General features: G+C 38.1%; 1 protein-coding gene across 1 annotated transcript; it reads left to right on the top strand.

Annotated features, from left to right (window-relative positions):
- LOC143202454 (ATP-binding cassette sub-family C member 4) lies at nucleotides 1-21,794 on the top strand. Its single transcript, XM_076413995.1, is given in 21 exon segments — nucleotides 1-466; nucleotides 673-880; nucleotides 938-1,160; nucleotides 3,902-4,058; nucleotides 4,119-4,332; nucleotides 6,609-6,737; nucleotides 9,028-9,283; nucleotides 9,348-9,592; nucleotides 10,454-10,768; nucleotides 10,820-10,989; nucleotides 13,508-13,684; nucleotides 15,491-15,638; nucleotides 15,698-15,848; nucleotides 18,582-18,812; nucleotides 18,872-19,035; nucleotides 19,535-19,669; nucleotides 19,728-19,883; nucleotides 19,941-20,064; nucleotides 21,145-21,383; nucleotides 21,433-21,573; nucleotides 21,631-21,794. Coding segments are annotated over 21 exon segments (4,071 nt in total). The 5' UTR covers nucleotides 1-68; the 3' UTR covers nucleotides 21,721-21,794.
- Nucleotides 21,795-21,957: the final 163 nt, after the last annotated feature.

Raw genomic sequence — 21,957 nt, forward strand, 5'->3', positions numbered from 1 at the left:
TTCGACAGGTCGGAAGTCAGTCACCGTGCTAATTCCTGACGTTTCTCAGTGACATTGACAGATGAGAGATGCGTTCCGCGTCGCAGGAATTCGATCGACCGGAGAATCCGAAAAAGGGCGCCGGCATCATCTCGACCCTGACGTTCTGGTACGCGCTCAAGACCTTCCTGCTGGGCAGGAAGCGGGACCTGGACGAGGACGACCTGACCAAACCCCTGGAGGAACACAAGTCGTCCCTGCTGGGCGACAAACTGGCCCGGAACTGGAGCTACGAGCTGCGCAGGGCGGCCAAGCACCGGCAGATCCCCAGTCTGCACAGGGTGATCGTCAAAACGTTTCGGTTCGATATTATCTTTTATGGCGTGGTGTTGTTCATCATGGAGATATTCGTGCGGATGTCTCAGCCGATCTTCATCGGTTTGTTCATCAGATTCTTTAACACAAAGAATAAGTTGAGCAAAGAAGCGTAAGTAAAAACGTAGGTAATGTAGGAATTACTGTTACCGACCGTAATTAAAACGTACAGCGTGAATCTAACAGGTCAATTGAAAAGTCTCCGGCCTGACATATAGATAGCGCTACTAGAATTAAATCCCAGTAGGTGGTAGGCCGGTGACTTTTCAGTTGACCTGTTATGTATAATTATTTAATGTTTCTGTTTCTAATAAATAGGCAATATCCTCCAACATGGTTTATGAGGGTTTTCACCTACTTCTCTAAGGACCAGAGCCGGATTTCGCGGGCTGAAGCGTATTTCTTCGCGGGGATGATCATGGTTTGCAGTATCCTGGTGGTGGGGACCTTCCACCCCTACATCATGGCCGCCTTGCACGTCGGCATGAGGGTTCGGGTGGCTTGTTGCTCGCTTATATATCGAAAGGTGAGTTTCCTGATGCCATATTCGATGCTATCAACTTAATTCCTCTACTGGTTGAAGGTCTTAAGGCTGAGACTGACCTCGCTGGGTGGTAAGACGGTAGGCAACGCCATCAATCTGATGTCGAACGACGTGATGCGCTTCGACATGGCGCCCCTGTTTCTGCACTATCTCTGGATAGCTCCTCTTCAGGGTGTTCTCATATGCTACTTCATTTACTTGGAGATGGGGATCGCTTCCTTTTATGGGATGTTGGCGGTGATCGTCATCATGCCACTACAAAGTAGGTGGTTTACACTACAATTGCTGCCATTTTTTTTCCATTCGTTTGAAGAAGCTTTTAAAATAATCAGGGCGATAAAGGAGTTTTAAAAGATTTGCAATAGATGGTTTTACTGTATATTAATAGCATCGCATATATTTGTAACCAACTTCATGTCGAAGCCTCAGTTTTCGGTATGTGTCATTTCGATGAAAGATTGATGTCTTTAAGCCGGACACTGCGCAAAAAAAACGGCTAAAATACAAGCAAATATACAACAATGTCTTTGTTTCTGTTACATGTGGTAAAAGCGTCAAAAATATTCTTGCAAACACTAAAACAGGAAGTTGGTACACGGCCCGCATTATCTTCCAGACCTTGTTCCCTCTGATTATTAGTGACCTGCCTGAACAGCGTTTCACTTTTTAAGAACAAACAAAAAAATGTATCGATTCGTGGATAAAATCAAAAGATACATCGTTCTTTCGAGACAGAATCCGTAAATTGCCTGAAAGATGAGAAGAAGTAGCGGCTATCAATGGAAAATACTTAGGAAACACATTTTTAACAAAAACATTTAACCGACTTCAAGAAAATAAATAAAAATTTCGCTAAAAATTAAACAATAATCAAACTTAGAATTTTAACACAAAACAAAAACATTTTAAAATAAATGATGTACATAATAATCGTTTTATCTACACTATACTTGTGATATACCACAAACGGAGAATATCACGATGGCTACATTTGCTGATGAGACTGCGATTATAACTGTCGGAGACAATAGTGAAGAAGCCTCACGAAAATTACAACAGGCAAGTGACAATATAAATAATTTGACACAAGCTTGGAAATTAAAAATTAACGAAAGTAAATCTGTGCATGTGCAGTTCACCTACAATCAGGCCATACAAGCACATATAACATTAAATAATACTATCATTCCTTATAGCAACAACGCTAAATATCTCGGAATGAATCTCAATGCAAAACTTCGCTGGAAGGAACATACAAAGAAGAAAAGAAAAGAACTGGAATTGAAATATAGGAAAATACACTAGCTAATTGGAATAAAAACACAATTATCAGTACATAATAAATTGCTATTATATAAGCAAATATTGAAACCTACATGGACATACGGAGTTCAATTATGGGGATGTTCTGCAAAGAGTGATATAAATAAAATACAAATTTATCAGAACAAAGTCCTGAGAGGTATTGTGGGCTCAAATACTATAGGACTGATTACCTACATCGAGACCTTCAGATACCCACAGTCAATCAAGACATCAAGATAATTGCAAGGGACATGAGGAAAGACTCTATTCTCACTACTAGAACAATGTAATTATTAAATGATTTTAAAAAATTATAACGACTATGATGTACATATTGTTAAAATTTTGTACATGTTAAAAATCTTTAGTGAGTTCTCTATATATTTTTTGAAGTCGGTTCCATTTTTTTGTTGAATATATTTTATCACAATAAAGCTCCAAATTAAAGAAAAAATCCTTTAAAACTAATTTATAGACCTAATACTAACCTGATCAATCAAATGATGAAACTGGTGTGTTGGTATTAGCTTTTTTCTCTCTATAACAAGTCAATTGAAAAGTCCCCGGCCTACCATAGTAAAACAATTTTTTTTGGCAAAACTAGTTCTTTTTATTCAACATAATTCCCTCAAAGTGTGATACACTGATTATAGTGACCCTACAACTTTTCGATGCCATTTTGTAGTACGATTTGTCCTTTGCTTCAAAATAGGCCTCAGTTTCGTCGATCGCCTCTTCATTTGACGAAAATTTCTTCCCAGTGAGCATTCTTTTGAGATCTGAGAGCAGGATATAGTCGCTGAGGGCCAGATCTGGAAAATACAGTGGATGAGGAAGCAATTCGAAGCCCAATTCATGGATTTTTGCAATAGTTTTCACTGACTTGTGACACGGTGCATTGTCTTGGTGAAGCAACACTTTTCCAATAACCCTATGTAATAGTCGCTGTTGATGGTCCTTCCTTTTTCAAGGTAGTCAATAAAAATTATTCCATGCGCATCCCAAAATACAGACGCCATAACCTTGCCAGCCGACCGTTGTTATTTCCCACGCTTTGGAGCGGTTTCATCGTGTGCAGTCCTCTGGGATGACTGTCGATTGGATTTCGAAGTGAAATGATGGAGCCATATCGACGAAAAACTCGATTGTTACGCTTGATCGTCTTCAAAAAAAAAACTCGTCGTTGTTTTTGGTCAAAATTGAGCTCGTGCGACACCCACTCTATTGACCCGTTCAGTTGATATTTTTAGAGTAACTGCTATTTCATTGAGTTTCAATTTACGGTCTTTCAAAATCATTTTGTGGATTTTTTAAATGTTTTCCTAGGTAACGAGGGTGTTTGGACGTCCACTGCGTTCACCGTCTTCGATGTCTTCGATTGATGATTGATTTTCCTGGGGCAGTGTCCCGAAAGTTTTTGCTTCAATTGTATTTTTTCCCTTCAAAAAGAAATATTTTATTAACACGCGAAATTCCTTTTTATCCATTTTTTTCATAATAACAAAAGTTGCTTCACTCAAAATGCTATAATTTACAAACCGATGATCCGACAGCTTCAGATTTATACACGCATCTTTTGAGGGTTGGGGCTAACTGAAAAACATATGGATTTAATTATAGTAGCGCCATCTGTGTGTCAGGTCAGGAACTTTTCAATTGACGTGTTAAAATATAACAATAATAAACGATGCTTTTAAGTCATTTTAAGTTTTTGCACGTCCATCCTGAGGAACAAGGGTGCGAGCCGAACGGACGAACGCGTGAGACAGATGAACGAGATCATTCAGGCCATGCAGGTGATCAAGATGTACGCCTGGGAGAACGCTTTCGCTGACTTGATCTACAACTTGAGGAAGTACGGTCCCGGGGGACCTTCGGTAACGATCGCCAGGCACTTATCCTTTTTTTTTTTCAGGCGGGAGCTGAAGGTGTTGCTATTTACGTCTTATATCCGAGGCGTAACCATGTCCTTCATCATGTTCACGTCCAGGACCGGCATCTTCCTCACCATCATGAGCTACGTGTTGCTGGGTAATCACATCACTGCTGAAAAAGTGTTCCTGATCGGGTCTTATTATCAGATCGTTAGACAGACGCTCACGGTGTTCTTTCCCCAAGGACTGAATGCGGTAATGATGTGTCTGTTTGTTTTATTCTTATATAGTTTTGATCGGTGTCAGTGAAAAGCCGTCATAAATGCGATCGATGTTCATGTATTCTCCAAGATATTTTTTTATTACCTAATTAATTTGTGGAAATGTAATAAACGTTTTTTGGATGATGTACCAAGTGTACCGGAAAGTCATTACCGGTTTTTCTAAGAGATGACACATATAGACACGGAGAAATAGAGATTTAACTTTATAGGAAATTTTGGGAAAATGTTTCGCGACGTCCAACATCTAGATGTCGCTACCTTTTACTTATTACTTGCTTTAGTCGCTATGTTAAGAGCCGCGACGGGATCTAATTGGCTTACTTCGTTTCCAAACTTGCCGAAAAAGCGATGTTAAACGCTGGAAGCGATTTTACAGACGCATATCACATAATCATGAACGAACAATTTGGTTTTCGCCCCAAACACACATGCCTCCGTTAAGATGCCTGCGTCGCAGCAACAATCCACCAGGTACTGATAAAAGGTCGAAAAACTGGAGCCATCTTATTAGATGTCTCCAAAGCTTTCGATCAAGTATGGCACCACGATCTAATATTTAAAGCAAAACAACTAGGTCTACCGATTGACCTAATATCCCTGATAAATTCACGCTTGGACGGTAGGTCCTTTCAAGTGAGGATCGGTGACGCAGTCTCCCCTCATCAACAGATCTCCGCAGGAGACCCGTAAGGTGGTCCACTACCACCAGCCCTATTCAACCCTTTATACGGCTGATTTCCCGCTCCACAAACTTTTCCACATAGCGTTTTACGCAGATGATACCGCTTTCTTCACAACCAGTTACTGCCCCTATTCGGAACAGACTCCAAGTACAGCTGAACCAAGCGATAGCGTGGTACAAATTCTGGCGGCTACAGATGAACCCGAGCAAAACTCAGGCTATTCTGTACCACCGCAAGAAGGAATTCCGCGCCTGTCGCCAATCCAATTCTAATCCGTCCAGTCTGCCCTAACGGAGCAAGGTATGGTACAGATATGTCTCTGAGAGACAACTTGAACTACTCCAAGTGTTCCAATCCAAAAAAGTCCGTACGTTACTCAGAGCCCGACGGTTTATGAGAAACGTCAATACACACCTCGAATCAGGCATCCCGTTTATGAAAATCTCCATGTGCAAGGCAAAGAACGTTCTGGTAGATCGAAAAAGTTTGAAAATGCTAAACCGCATGAGTTATTTGATGAAGAACTAAGCCAAACTCAAAAACAATTGGCAGAAGCGTTAAATGTGACCCAAGGACCGATTAGCGACTGATTACGACTAATAAGGAAAATTCAAAAGATAGGAAGGTGGGTGGCATCAATTGAACGACAGACAAAACGCACAAAACAAAACAGAATCAGAATCACCTGGCGAAACCGACCGATCGACTCCAAGACCAAACTGTTTTGGTCGCAAGACAATGCTCTATGTTTTGGTGGGACTAGAGTGATATAAGGTATTACAAACTGTTGATACCTGATGAAATAGTTGATACTCATCGCTACCGAAAACAAATGATCAATTTGAACCACGCCTTGACCGAAAAATGTCCAGAAATGGCCCTTAATCTCTTAAGAACATATTCTTCAGGGTTAAGATTTGAAAATATGAAAACAAAACGATGTTTTTAAATTTAAATATAAAAATGTACATCGTTTTGTTTTCATATTTTCAAATCTTGACCCTGAAGAATATGTTCTTAAGAGATTAAGGGCCATTTCTGGCCATTTCTGGACATTTTTCGATATATATGTATATATATATATATATATATATATATATATATATATATATATATATATATATATATATATATATATGTATATATTAAAATCTCCTTTCACCAAGTATGGGTTTATCTCGACTGGACGTACAGTTTAACGTAGGCTACAGTACCGACTGGCGAATGACCAATTTAGAAATTATCCCAGAAGACGTTCCGGTCTTACCCAGCCTGGTTACTGACGTGACTGGGATCACTTTCCTTGTCGGATTTTATACTCTGGCCTAGAGCAATCACAAATATTAAACAATTACAAACATAAATTTACGATCACGCCCCAGCAGGATTCGAACCCGCGACAGTAGGTGGACCGTCTTGTCACATTTACCACTGCACCAAACAAGCGGGCCGAATTATTTTTAACATTAAACGCTGGCAAAATTGCTTCTTTCGAATTTCGATTACTTATTTGTTATTGAAATTTCTTCTAAGACCACAAGACTTAAGATAATTGTTTTCGAAGATCGCAGAAACCAAGGTGTCCATAAGTAGAATCCAGGAATTCATGCTGACGGATGAGTCACTGGTGGGAGACCCCAGCATCATGGATCCGGAGCATAGCTACGAACAGGGTCACCAGCTGCACAAGAGCGTCATGACAGACATGTCCGAGACCTCCTTCAGGAGGTACGACGTCTTCGACCAAGAGGACACCAGATCGCTGGAGACCTTGTCACCCCACATCAGGGTGTTTCGAGCTATCGCCAAATATGGTAAGAGATGGTCGTGGAAGCATACATTGACTCCCACCCAATCCCGTATTCTTTTGCGTATAGTGAAACACTACAATAACAAACCAAAGTTATATTTCTTGTAAATTATTCGTATACTTGAATAGTATAGTGTATCAAGAATGTATAGTTGCTCAAAGAAAAGATAAGTAAGTTTGGTTTTCATAAAGTTTATATGGTCTTTACTTTTTTTTTCGTTATGATTAAAAAATTATATCGGCTCAATGATAACCGCGATTCGATATGAGGCCGAATTTCTTCAATTTCGTGACGAATATTGTCTTTAAGATGTTGAATCGTTTGAGAGAAAGAACATTTCGAATCATGTCTTGGTACCGTTCAGCAGTAACTATAACTCGTTGGTTATTTTCAAAAAAATAGGGACCAATGATGTTTCCAGCATGAATATCACACCATATAGTTGTTTTTAGTTGATGCAATGATGTTTCATGCATTAATTGAGGATTCTGTGTTCCCCAAAACTAATTCTTTTGTTTATTGGCGTAGCTACTGAGAAGAAAATGGGCTTCGTTGCTCATTATCAAGCCTTAGGACTGCATTACTGTACTCAATTCGTTGATCAGGATCTCTCGGTAGTAAATTTTGGACTAATTGAATTTTGTACGGGAACATTTCCAAATCAGTTTTCAAAATTCGCCTTAAACTGCGTGCAGAAAGGTATAACTGGGAACCACGTCTCCGAATTGATGTTTGTGGAGAGTCTGCAACTCTATCGCGCACCAGAACCAGATCTTCAGCGTCCTGTCTGCTGTCGTACCGTGCTGTTGAAAATTCCCATATAAACGATAAATTGTAGTTTTGTGAGGCATTAGATCATGGAACAATTATTTACAATTATTTTTACGGTAGGCAATACATTAAATATCCTGATGGCGTATGTACAAAACTATTTTGGTTATACTATAGATAGAAAGTCCCATATGAAAAATCTCCTAGGTTCACTTAACTTGTAGTTTGTGTAAATAAATTAATTAGTGTAAATTGAAGTGTTTCACTAATTCACAAGAAACTCTAGCTGGAATCGTCCACTGTGAGCAACCGGGGGTTACCTTCAACCGAGCACCAGAGTGAATGTGCAACAAAATAAAAGGGCTTCAACGGTAGTACATTAAGAGAGCTATCGAAGATATTTTAATATTTTTTTTTGATAATATCTTTATTAGATATTCTGAGTACAATCTTAATCATAAATTAACTTATTACTACATTTCATTTGTACTTGGATTCATTCACAAGCAAGACGAGTGCGAGATAAATATATTAATATGTATTCATCAATTATAAAATTATAATGACTTAAACTATACTTTACACTAAAGCTATACATTTTATATAAGTTCATATGGTTTGTTGTTGTCCAGTAGTTGTATTGCCTCCACGTTAGTATGATTTAGTAATCTTCTTTCGTGTTTTTAGGCGAAATCTTGGATAACTTCGCAGATCCATTTGATTTCCAGGTCATCGTGCAGTTCTTCGTTGGGTACATAGCGAGAGGCATTGGTAATCAATCGAAGAATTTTGTTTTGACAGCGTTGGATGACTAGTTGATTTGAATTTTTAGTGCAATCCCATATTTGCATCCCATAGGTTCAAATTGGCTTTATGATTGTCTGATAAATCAATCCCTTTGTTTTTAGATCAAGTTGAGAGTATCTTCCGACCAACCAGTATAGTTGTTTTATACTGGTTCTAATGTATTTTGCTTTTTGTCTAACATGATGTTTCCAATTTAGTTCACCGTCAAGATGGATGCCGGTGTATTTAGCTGATTCTGTTTGAGGAATCGGGCATCCATTGAATAATATAAATAAGTTTTTATTATTTTACTGCAATGCAAAATTAACATGAACAGATTTGGAGCTATTAAGTTGAATTTTCCAATCTTTCGTCTATTTGTAGATTTCGTTGACTGTCATTTGAACTGTTTCTGTTTTCTTTCGTTTGCCATAATAATTGAGTCGTCAGCAGAGGTTCCAAGTAGTGTTTCTTTTATCGTTAGGATGTCAGCAGCGTAGAGCAGGTAGAGGAGTGGTCCTAAGACGCTACTTTGTATCGAAGAGATGGCGAACAAAAGAAAGAATTAGCTAATTGGTCGAACTATTTTTTTTTCTCATTAACAATGCGCAAAAGAGTACAAGAATGGGTTGGAATTAGTGTATGTCGCTTGTGGATCACCGATAAAGTTCTCATCAAGGCGACAACCTATGCCTGGACAACGTTAACGTCAACGCCAAGAAAGGAGAACTGGTCGCCGTGGTTGGGCCGGTGGGCTCGGGAAAGACCTGCTTCCTGAATCTGATATTGGGCGAGCTGCGGCTGTTCAGCGGGAAGATTTTTGTTAACGGTACCGTGTCCTACGCATCTCAAGAACCGTGGCTTTTCGCAGGTCATTTAGGAGAAGACGTCGGCAGGGTAGCGTCGTTCACTGAAGGAGGATTGTCCTGTTGCAGGTTCCGTGAGGCAGAACATCCTGTTCGGTCGCGACTTCATTCCGGAGCGGTACCAGCACGTGATAAAGGTGTGTGCGTTGCGGAGGGACTTCTCCTTGTTGCCTTACTCTGACAGAACCATCGTCGGCGAGAGGGGGATATCTCTCAGCGGCGGACAGAGGGCGAGGATCAACTTGGCCAGGGCTGTATATAAAGAAGCTGATATCTACTTGTTCGACGACCCATTGTCTGCTGTTGATATACAAGTAAGTAACGTTAACATTATTTCTTATTGTTTCACGTCTTTATTCCTTCAAATTTGTTTTTTATTTCACTAATTTTTTTGATGTCTAGTTTGTGTATTTGTTATTTTATCCCCTAATCTTTTTCCTGTTCGTTTTTGAATGGTTACCTTCCTTTCTCTGTATATTATATCCTTAATTGATTTCTTATTGCCTCAAAATACTTTTGACTATCAATTAAACTATCTTATTAATAGGTCTGTCCTATAGACATAAGAATAAGGAAACAATGATTGAAAATAAGGAACGTTCCTGGCCCTGGGGTCCACTATCTTGTCTAGGTCATTTGACAAATGTTCTAACCAAACGACAACAAAAACGAAGAGTCATTGCCCCCGCCAGATGCTCTAATCACTACAGCACTGAATCAGTTTCTTGCAATATTTCTACGGTTTCCCATATGACATGGTTAGTGCTCAAAAAGCAAGCTGATCGGATTTTGTACCGAACGACTTCCGATCTTCCATCACGTCTGTTCAGCAATAGCATTATACACAAATGTCTGACCAGTTTAGATAAAAAATATGTGAAAATTTTATACGTGCCCTTGAAATTTAAGGTCTTCCCTCGATTTTCCCCCTTCCCCCAACAGATCTTGACTTGGTTCCAAAGGGACTACCTCGGAATATATATATATATATATATATATATATATATATATATATATATATATATATATATGTATGTGTGTGTATATTCGGACATAGAACCTTCTCCTTTTTTGAAGTCGGTTAAAAAATACTTTAAACACACTATTTTTATAGATAGAGCTACTAGAAGATTATTATGAAACGCTTCTCTTATTCCACCTTCTCACCCTCACAGGTTGGCCAACAACTCTTCGAAGACTGCATGATACGATACTTATCCGATAAAATCGTGGTGCTGGTCACTCATCAGCTTCAGTATCTAAAGAGGGCGGACAAGATCGTCATCCTGAACGAGGGGATGGTGCAGATACAGGGGACATACGACGAGATCAAGCAGAGCGGGGTGGGTTTCGCCACCCTGCTGGAGGAGGCGGCCACGATAAGCGGCGCGACCGCGGGCGCCGAAGAGAAGGAGGTGGACAAGGTCCTCCGAGCTATTTCCATCACGAGCACCGCCTTCAACAGCATGATCGACATCGAGGGCTTGAAGGTAACCGTCGTCACGATCGCCAGCACCATCCTTTTACGAGATATCTTCTAGAAATTTCCCAAAGTCATCGCCGAGATGCGGACATTGGGAGCGGTGGAGTTCGCCAACTACAAGGAGTACTTCCTTGCTGGTGGAAACTGCTGTGCCATATTGGTCATGTGGCTGTTCTTCTTTGGAGCTCAGTTCCTGGCCAGTGGAGGAGACTATTTCCTAAGCCAATGGTAGAAATTAACTTAACAGGTCAATTGAAAAGTCCCCGGCCTGACACATAGATGGCACTACTACGATTAAATCCATATGTTTTTTTGGTTAGCTCTAACCCCCAAAAGATGCGTGTATAAATTTGACAGCTGTCGGATCATTAGTTTGTGAATTATAACATTTTGAGTGAAGCAACTTTTGTTATTGTGAAAAAAAAATGGATAAAAAGGAATTTCGCGTGTCGATTAAATATTGCTTTTTGAACGGAAAAAAATACAGTTGAAGCAAAAACTTGGCTTGATGCCGAGTTTCCGGACACTGTCCCAGGAAAATCAACCATCAAGGATTGGTATACTCAAACATGGTGAAATGAGCACCGAAGACGAACGTATACATCATATCATTCACTAATATTTGGGTATGAGAAAGCTTTGTGCAAAATGAATGCCGCGCGAGCTCACTTTTGACCAAAAACAACGACGAGTTGATGATTCGGAGCAGTGTTTGGAGATGATCAAGCGTATTAAACCCGAGTTTTTGCATCAATATGTGACAATGAATAAAACATGGTTCCATCATTTCACTCCGACGTCCAATCGACAGTCATCCGAGTGGACTGCGTACGATGAACCCGCTCCAAAGCGTGGGAAAACGCAACAGTCGGCTGGCAAGACGCCATAACGTCTGTATTTTGGGATGCACATGGAATAATTTTCATTGACTACCTTGACAAAGGAAGGACCATCAACAGCGGCTATTACCTAAGCGTTATTTAGCCGTTTGAAAGACGAAATCGGCGAAAATGGCCTCATTTGAAGAAAAAGAAAGTGCTGTGTCACAAGTCAGTGAAAACGATGGCAAAAATCTATGAATTGGGCTTCGAATTGCTTCCTCATCCACCGTATTCTCCAGATCTGGCCCCCAGCGACTATTTCCTGTTCTCAGATCTCGATCTCAAAAGAAATCTTCATTAAATAAAGAGGTGATCGCCGAAACTGAGGCCTATTTTGAAGCAAAGGACAAATCGTACTACAAAAATGTGTTTCACTATGGTAGGCTGGGGACTTTTCAATTCATCTGTAAACTAAAAGCTCAAAAGTTTCTATCCTAAATAACAGTGAACTCACGTCATTGCTATGTCGAATTTATTACCTATCGCGTAGTCTGTAAATTCGTCTCATATCAAATTATATTTCTCACTCTTCCCAAATTCTAACATGAAATGAAATGTTGGAGAGGTAAGTAATCAATACTTATATATTGATATGATAGTATGATAGTAAAACAATATGATGTTGGATTCACCGAAAAAAAGCAATCAAGATCACTGATGTTAGCTTTATTTGAGGTCGAATTTATAAAATGTATACAATAGTGAGTGTTTTTTCGGTATAAACATAATTTAATACTATTATATCAGAGGAGGCTGTTAGTTTGGAAAGTCTCCATAGAAAACTTAGGGATATGCAGTTCGTTGAGGAATGTAGAACATTCCTTCATACACTGTTGTATATTATAAACTGAACTAAAACTCAGAGTTGATGTAGGAATATTGCGACGTTTTTATGTCTCAAAATTAGATAGAGATTTAGATTTAGAATATTGTTGAAAACAGAAATTGGATTTCTTCCCCTAACAGAGTTAGAATTTCCCTCCAAGTTCAAGTCTGCCATGGAGAAATGAAGCATAACATGTATTTGCTGTTTAAATTAACTAATAAAGAACTTGGAGGTACCTACTGTTACTCTTGTTGGCAATGCAACGTGTCATAGTACACTGGTGAAAAATATCCCAACAAGTGGATAGACAAAGGCTGTAATTAAGGAATGGCTTGCAATGAAAAATACATGGTAGATCAGATGGATGTAAATGTAATAAAACAACCCTAACCTACAGGGTATTGTCTCTGTTTAATTAACTGTAGTTTAAGTCCTTCGATAATATATGCGTTAGATTTACTAAAATGTTATTTGGGGTAAATTATATCGCTCGGTGAATGGAGGTAAGACGAAATGAAACAGTGGTGTTTACATTATGTGACCGTTATTTATTGGCAATATAAAAAAAAATGTAGAAAATACAAAATAGATAAAACGGATAGCCGCGGTGTGACCTGATGACGACGCTTGGGCAGCCGATGGTAGCACGTTTAAACCAAACCAAACGATGGTCGGTAACTGAAATATGGAAATACCCTTCAATAACATCCCAGATAAACGTCTCGGGGTTGCCAGCTATTCGTTATCGTGTTCTAGTTGGCGCTGCTGGCACCCCGCCCGTGTTCATCATCTGGGAATATATTTCTGGGTACTTTCTTGACCGTTATTCCACGTTGTAAAATTTGACATGCCTCAAGGTCGCTACAGATAAAATGAGTTGTATGTGATAACGTTATTTTTGTTTGTTTATTTTATTTAGCCAAAATTAACTAAAAATCAAAGTTGATGCGGCAACATTGCGACGTTTTGACGCCCATGCATTGAAATGACGTGAGTTCGCTGATATTTTCGATAGACTATAGCTTGATGTGTGGTACAGGGTGATTCTCGAAGAGCTACGTGATCATTTTGGTTCGGCCGAGTTGCTTGCCTTTTGGGAGAGTTTAGATCGCAGGACCTGCATCAAAATCTACACCATATTCATGGTGTCCACCATAATAGTGGCCGTATCTAGAAGCATCTATTTCTTCTCCATTTGCATGAGGGCATCTTATAGGTAAGTACTTTTTATTTGTTTGTCATGTGTCGTGTTTTATAGAAGTTGAAAAAATAGTTCCAGGAGAGTATAGAAAAATCTATAATACATTGAAATTGTCCAGTACAATATGCGTTAGACCAAGCATTTGAAGAAGTTATCTTCAATATTTAATAGATTATATATTCTAACCGTGGCTCGATAACAATGACAGATAGTTTTATTCAGTATTCAACATTTTTAGTAACAAAATATGTTCCATCAACTCTTCTTTGTCATTTGTCACAGTGAAACAATTGATGAGAGTTTTTTTCTAGATTGCTGGAAATTATTCGATATTTTCATATCTAAAAACCTTCCCTGAACACCTACAAGTATTTTAAAATCAAAATCAGCCAAATCGGTCTACACCTTCTCGATTTTTAGTGAGACTAACAGAATGGAATTCTCCAGACGTAATCTCCATCAAGAGCCACACAATCATTCCAGCGGCGCTCTAACATTTCAATACCACTTTTATAGATCGATTTATCTCAAAATAGGCCTATCACCAGTTGCTGTCCACTCAAATGGCGATCGTTTTGATTCCGGAGTGAAGTGACGGATCCATGTTTCATCCGTTGTCACATATCGACGCAAACATTCCGGTTTGTTACGTTTAAACATGGCCCAACACTGCTCAGAATCATCAATATGTTCTAGTCTTTGGTTTGAACTTTGAACAGAGCTTTCTCGTAAGCAATAAGCTTTTGATATCCTTACGATGTTAGCTAACTCACGCAACTTCATTTTTCGATCATTCAAAACGATTTTATCCAATTTTTTTATGTATTCTGGTGTTACCATCTAATTTCCAGGTCCACTGGGTTCTGCATCACCAGTGTCTCCACGACTATGTTTGCAGTCAGAAAACTAACGTTTTATTGTTGTTTCTGATGGAGACGAGTCCTTATAACACTTTTCAAGTCATTGCTTCACTTGAACGGCATTTTTTTCTCATCAAGAAGTCACGTAAAATTAAAACACGAAATTCTTTTTAATCCGTTGTTTTCAACATGTCAAAACTAGTGTCACTCTTAGCACAATAACTCACAAACTTATATCATGGAATTTTAACAGCTTTCTTTTGATAGTTAGTACTAACTGAAAAAGCGATGAATGCAATAAAACTAGCGCCATGTATGTGTTATGCCAGGGACTTTCCAGATCATGTGTTAAAATATAGGTTTGATAGCATGTGTTCAACATGTCGACATAGACCTTATGTGTTGATTTACACTTTTACATCACATTTTATTATTAATACCTCTACCTTAGGTTCTTGATTGTGGTCCAGAAGGTCAAATCAAATTTAACTTTCTGCTGCCTTGGTTGGATGGATGTTCCGAGAGGATCAAATGTCTGTCCAATCGTACCTTGTCTTTCTCGATGTTTATCTACTGTAAGGTGCCATAACATGACACACTTGACCGTCATCTTGAATATCAGATCACCAGATGTTTCGATGAACATTATAATTATTGAAAGCTACGATATTGAATTGATTATGATTGTTGATATTTATATATTGAATCGTTATTGGGAACTTTAGAGTAGAAAATGAGAAGTTGATTTCCACCTCCAACATCATTGAAGCAATTGGCGGATGTATCCGTTGGAACATTCCGTTATAAACTATTCAGACACTACCAATCTATTCCGTGAAGAATTGAAGCTGTTTTAAAAGAATTCATGGCTCAAGCTCAACTTGGGCTTAGAGTTCTTTTTATTAGCGCTTTGCAAGAATTGAATGCATCTATTACATCATCATATATATCTACCATTCAGGCTACATAACAGAATGTTCGAAAGTATCATACACGCAGCTATGAGATTCTTCCACACCAATACGTCCGGCAGAATCCTGAACAGGTTTTCGAAGGATCTTGGACAGGTCGATGAGCTGCTACCCAATGCTTTCATCGACACGACCCAAGTAAACGAGTTCCGAGGTGATTTCCTCCTGTGCACTGTACAGCATTCGATGGTTTTTAGATCATGCTGAACCTCATTGGTGCCATCATCATAGTGTGCGTCGTCAATTACTGGCTGGTGATTCCGGTCGCCTGCATGGTTGTGCTGTTCTATTTCTTGAGGAACTTTTACCTGAAGACCAGCAGGAGCGTGAAGAGATTGGAGGGAATCGGTAAGCATACACGAAGATTCTTCACCTTTTACGTGTGATGGAATATTTCAGAACTCTTACCGACATTTCGGTCATGCGTTAGTTACGTTTCGCACTTCATACTCTGAAGACAATGTATGTTAAACCACCAAAAATAACATAACAATTTAATTTATATTCCAATAAGATTATTAACGCAGGCATAAAATCTAAATATTCTAGATTTTTTGTTGTTTTATCTTGTTCTTCGTCTCGAAAAGGACGTACCGTCATTAGACAAGACAATATATAGCCTATTCAAAGTTTTTTTGTACATACGTCATCAAGATGTTTAATGTATTGCCTGTCGCAATTTGTAAATTCGTTTTAGAATCAGACAATATTCTCCTGGTGGTATCTAAAAGTTGCAATATTTCAATATTCGTATGAGAATGGTGTCTTTCCTCATACCCCCTTGCAATTCTCTTGATTTCTTGACTGACTGTGGGTATCCGAAGGTCTCGATGTAGGTAATCAGTCCTATAGTATTTGGGTGCACCCACAATACCTCTCAGGACTTTGTTCTGAAAAATTTGTATTTTATTTATATTACTCTTTGCAGAACATCCCCATAATTGAACTCCGTATGTCCATGTAGGTTTCAATATTTGCTTATATAATAGCAATTTATTATATACTGATAATTGTGATTTTCTTCCAATTAGCTAGTGTATTTTCCTATATTTCAATTCCAGTTCTTTTCTTTTCTTCTTTATATCTTCCTTCCAGCGAAGTTTTGCATTGAGATTCATTCCGAGATATTTAACGTTGTTGCTATATGGAATGATAGTGTTATTTAATGTTATTGGTGCTTGTACGGTCTGTTTATAGGTGAAGTGCACTTGTACAGATTTACTTTCATTAATTCTTATTTTCCAAGCTTGTGTCCAATTATTTATATTGTCACTTGCCTGTTGTAATTTTCGTGAGGCTTCTTCACTTTTGTCTCCGACGGCTATAATCGCAGTATCATCAGAAAATGTAGCCATCGTGATATTTTCCATTTGTGGTATATCACAAGTGTAAAGCAGATAAAGCATTAATCCCAGTACACTTCCTTGTGGTACACCTGCTTTAGCTTCTTTTATTGTAGAGTAAGCTTCTTCTTGTTTGACTCTAAACATTCTGGTGGTAATGTATGATTTTAATAGTTCGGTGTGTTGTTTTGGTAGCATTTTCTGTAGTTTATGAACAAGGCCTTCATGCCAAACCTTATCGAAGGCTTGTGCTACAAGTAAGAATAAAGCTGAGCATACTTTTTTACTTTCGTAGGCTTTTTCGATAACATCCATTATTCTGTGGACCTGGCCAATTATTGAAAATCGATATAATAACTAAATGAAAATAAACAAACATCTTTCGTTCCTTCGAACGCGTAAACAAATTGTCAAAGTCGTCCGGTTGTCAGACGTACGCAAAAATTCTTGAAAGCACTAGTGATAAGAGGTTATAACTCTAATCTATAAACTATTGCGGCTATATAATTAACTGTAGCTTTTATATGTACTATAATGTTAAAGTAAATTATATTTAATAACATTTCTGTTCAATTATTTTATTTAGATTCGAATTTTGTTGTATATCAAAGCCAAACTTAACTAAAACTGAGAGTTGATGCCGTAACATTGCGACGTTTTGATGTCACAAATTTAAATAACGTATGTACAAAATAACTTTGAAAAGACTATAGGGCTTCTAGAGCAAATCTTCAATCGTTTTTTCTAAATAACGTATCCTGTTTATTCTACAAGCGTCTAATTCTGGAAAATCAAAGCATGCCTCAAGGATTTCAATTGCAACGTTGCCAGTTCTTGCAAATCATATGTACATCTAAAGTAATTTACGTAATACGTATTATACGTAAATTTAATATGAAGAATATTTTAATAAACATATTCCATTCTAAAATAATGTTGAAAGAAAAGAAGAGCAAATAAAACAATATGTAATTATTTATCAATGTATAAACATTATAATAACAAAACCAAAGTTATAGTCATGGCATAAACAGACTCACTATTTCTATGTTTTGTGGTTATAATAAATTATTCGTATACCTGAAGAGTATAAAACATATTCTGGAATTCACAAATTATTCTAATATCTCCCTTGAACCTCAAGCTAAAATGTAACTAATTTTATTCTTCATTGGTTTAAGTTTATTATGACTAAGTTATTCAACGTGGAAAATGGTGATATAGTTGTTCTATCAATATCATCTTTCCAAGCATCAAAATCTTCAACGAGCTATTATTTTGATAAGGTATGCTTACATAAAGGACATCGAACCATATTTATTTGTACTTTTACTTTCGCAGCTCGTAAGCTCTCTTGAATCCAATTTGCAAAGTTAAAATTGAATAAATACGCAGGTGGATGGAATATTTTCTGACAATATTCACAAATCGATGATTTTTCATTACTGCCAACTATTTATGATGAAAATGTGAACAGTACAAGAATAAATAAACCAACAAAATCCTTAATCTTACAAAATAAAGCTTTTACCAGTATCAGGATCAAACCCAAAATGACTGTAGTTCGTAGGATTTTATCGCTCGATTGCTTGTATATAGTAACGTCGCAAAATCAGGCGGAAACTACCGAGATGTACCGAACGCCGGCTATGCTTTTCCAGAAATAACCTCTACTGCTTATTTTTTATTATATGCAATACAGCGCACCCCCTTATAGTCAAAATAATTTTTCTAACAGCTCGCAGTCCCGTGTTCGCCCACCTGAACGCCACCCTACAGGGCTTGCCCACCATCAGATCGAACAACGCTGAGAAGATCCTGGTGGACGAATTCGATTACCTGCAGGACGTCCACAGCAGCGCCTGGTTCATGTTCCTCTACACGTCGAGGGCGTTCAGCCTGTGGCTCGACTGGACCACGGCCGTCTTCATCGGCTTGGTCACCTTCAACTTCGTCTTCTTCTCCGACAGTAAGCGTCATAGCTCGACAGTCATCGAACCGTCACGGATTATTTCGATTTCGGTGCAGAATTCTACGGCAGCGACGTCGGCTTGGCCATCACCCAGTGCATAGGGCTCACGGGACTGATACAGTGGGGCATGAGACAGTCCGCCGAGCTGGAGAATCAGATGACCTCCGTGGAGAGGGTGCTGGAATTCACCAGGGTCGAGCACGAACCCGATCTGTACTCGGTGAGTCCTTAAATAAATATAGCCTGTTCAAAATTTATTTGTACACTTTTTTGACGAGTTTTTTTATAGTGGTATCTCCCTGGAGGCCTAATCCACCTAATTAACAATTATATATCAAATTAATTTATTGTACTTTCATTCGAGAGCATATTTACCTTTTTATGTTCAGTTCTTGTTTCCTTCGATGGTGTGTTTACTTGTTAAATCATCTTGATATTACTGTATTTTTATTTCTTCTACTACTATCTGTGTACACCATTCTTAATAAAATTAATCACTGTATTCTGCCTAGTGCATTCACCATATCTACAAAACAGTTAGTATTCATTATCTCCTCGTATATTTTTGGTAATTCGGTTACATGTTCGAACATATCAAACAGCATTGATATCTCTTTTTAACTAGAATAAAATGCAATACATTATACATCTTGATGACGTATGTTCACTGTTACTTTGAATAGACTATAATCTTAATAATTTTATCGACGTATCCACAGCAACCAGATAAAAAACCACCTGCCTCGTGGCCCAAGAAAGGTCAAATCGAATTCATCAACACCACGATGAGGTACAGCCTCACTGACCCTCCGGTTTTGAAACAGCTCAACATCATCGTGTACCCGAAACAAAAGGTAGAGCACTGGACCTGTCCCCAGGCATCTAGTCATCATTTTTCGTTCTCTTTTCTAGATCGGTATCGTTGGCAGAACAGGAGCCGGGAAATCTTCTTTGATAGTGACCTTATTTCGTCTAGCCTACTTCGACGGCGAGATCTACATCGACCATTTGGATATCAGCGTCTTGGGTCTGCACGACTTGAGAAGGAAGATTTCCATCATCCCGCAGGTGAATCAAGTGATCATTGTTTTCGTTAATTAACGTTCGAATCGTTCGTTCGTAAAGGAGCCGGTGCTGTTCAATGGGACCTTGAGGTATAACCTGGATCCTTTTAACGAATATCAGGACGAAGATATGGTCAGGGCTCTGGAGGACGTTGAGGATAAATGTGTGATGCTAAAAGGGAATGGTATGGTAGACTTTTCTATTATTTATCAAAATATTCCCACAGAATAAACAGACAAAGAATACAACCGAAATAATATTTTATTCCCCCATATATCAAAAATTCCACAATATATCAGAAATTGATATCTATATGAGGGCTGATAAGATATTTTCTAATTATACATTGTCTTAAATATTATAAAATAAAAACTTATAAATTAAAAAATCCTTTATCCAAAATATGCAATACTTAATACACTTAAAAATACAATGTTTAAATTTACTGAATATAGTAATTACATATTACAATTTTGCGAAATCTCTTTGTCTTTTTTGTATACTTTTTATAGGTACTTAATCGAACGTTTTAACGTCACAAATTTCGATGACGCATCTACAAATAAATTGGAATAGACTATACCTTAAATGTTATAAAAGTAACGCCATAACAACATATTCGCTTAAAATTATATACAAAACTAGGAAAAAACAAATATAACCCAAGATGTCTTACCAATTTTCAAACCCAAAGAAAAAAAAAATGTTATCTTTTTACCTGTGGTCTAGTGCTAGAGTCTAATTCTGAAAAATCATTCCACATGCACAATAATTTGTATTTGCGACGTTGTCAGTTCTTGCAAATCATACGTACGTTCGCAGAATATAATATAAACAAAATAAATTATTATTTCCATTGAGAGTCAAGTTATAAAATTTGTTGGTACATTTTTGGTTTAGCCTCCTATAATATTTTGAAAGGAAAAAAAGGAATTAGGATAATATGTAAAGGACAAAAACTTTTTTGACAATATTCACAAATCGATGATTTATCCATTATTGCCTACTAGTTATAAATAAAATATGAACAGTACAAGAACAAATAAACTATAAACAACAAAATTTGAAAGGTTAAGAACATTGCTCTTACCAGTACCAGGTTCAAACCCAAAATGACCGCTGTGTTCGTTGCACAAATCAGAAATTATACAAATCGGGCGGAAAATACCGAAGTCTACCGAATGCCGATAAATGTGTGCATAAATGCGAATGTGACAAAAAGTGATATTATTTTGAATGTGATGAGACGATATTATTTTCCTAGCCTGTTTAGACAAGATGATGTCGGAAGGTGGTACCAACGTCAGCGTGGGCCAGAGACAGATGATCTGTCTGGCTCGTGCCATCCTCAGGAACAACAAGATCCTGGTGATGGACGAAGCCACCGCCAACGTGGACGCCCAAACGGACAAACTGATCCAGAAAACCATCAGGACCAAGTTCGCTCATTGTACTGTCCTTACCATAGCTCATAGATTACACACGGTCATGGATTCTGACAAGGTATCTGAAGCCAATCGACGCTAGATCGACCCTGACCCGTTTTTATCAGATTTTAGTGATGGATGCTGGTCAAGCGCTCGAATTTGATCATCCCCATATTCTCCTCCAAAATCCGACCGGTTACTTATCGGAACTGGTAAGGAAAACTGGAGCCGGCACATCGGCGAGCCTGAAGAAGATTGCTAAACAGGTATGGTAAAGTGGTTGTGGTTGTACACCTCATATTTCATGTTTTCCATCTATGCAGAACTTTGAAGAACGACAGAAGAGACAGATTATTCCAGAAAAACAGGAAATGGACCTGGTTTCACAAAGAACATCGATGAGTTCAAATTAGTGTTGTAGGTTTTATGTTATTCACTATTTATGCTTTTATATTTTTCTTTGAATAAAATCTATTTAAACATATAGAAAAAATACGCTGGGGTGTATTCTATGAAGACTTTGTTGCGGCAACGTTGCATTATAAGTTTTGATGACGCGCATTAGTTGTTTAGTTGGAAGGGCTATATGATACTTGGACCTATCATTTTAGTGGAATATCAATGAGAAGTCTTCTTTCATTCTTTCTTTC

This window comes from Rhynchophorus ferrugineus, unplaced genomic scaffold (genome assembly GCF_030347505.1).
Source record: "Rhynchophorus ferrugineus isolate W39M unplaced genomic scaffold, kcgeb_rfMv2 rfM9, whole genome shotgun sequence".
In the NCBI taxonomy this organism is placed as follows: Eukaryota; Metazoa; Arthropoda; class Insecta; order Coleoptera; family Curculionidae; genus Rhynchophorus; species Rhynchophorus ferrugineus.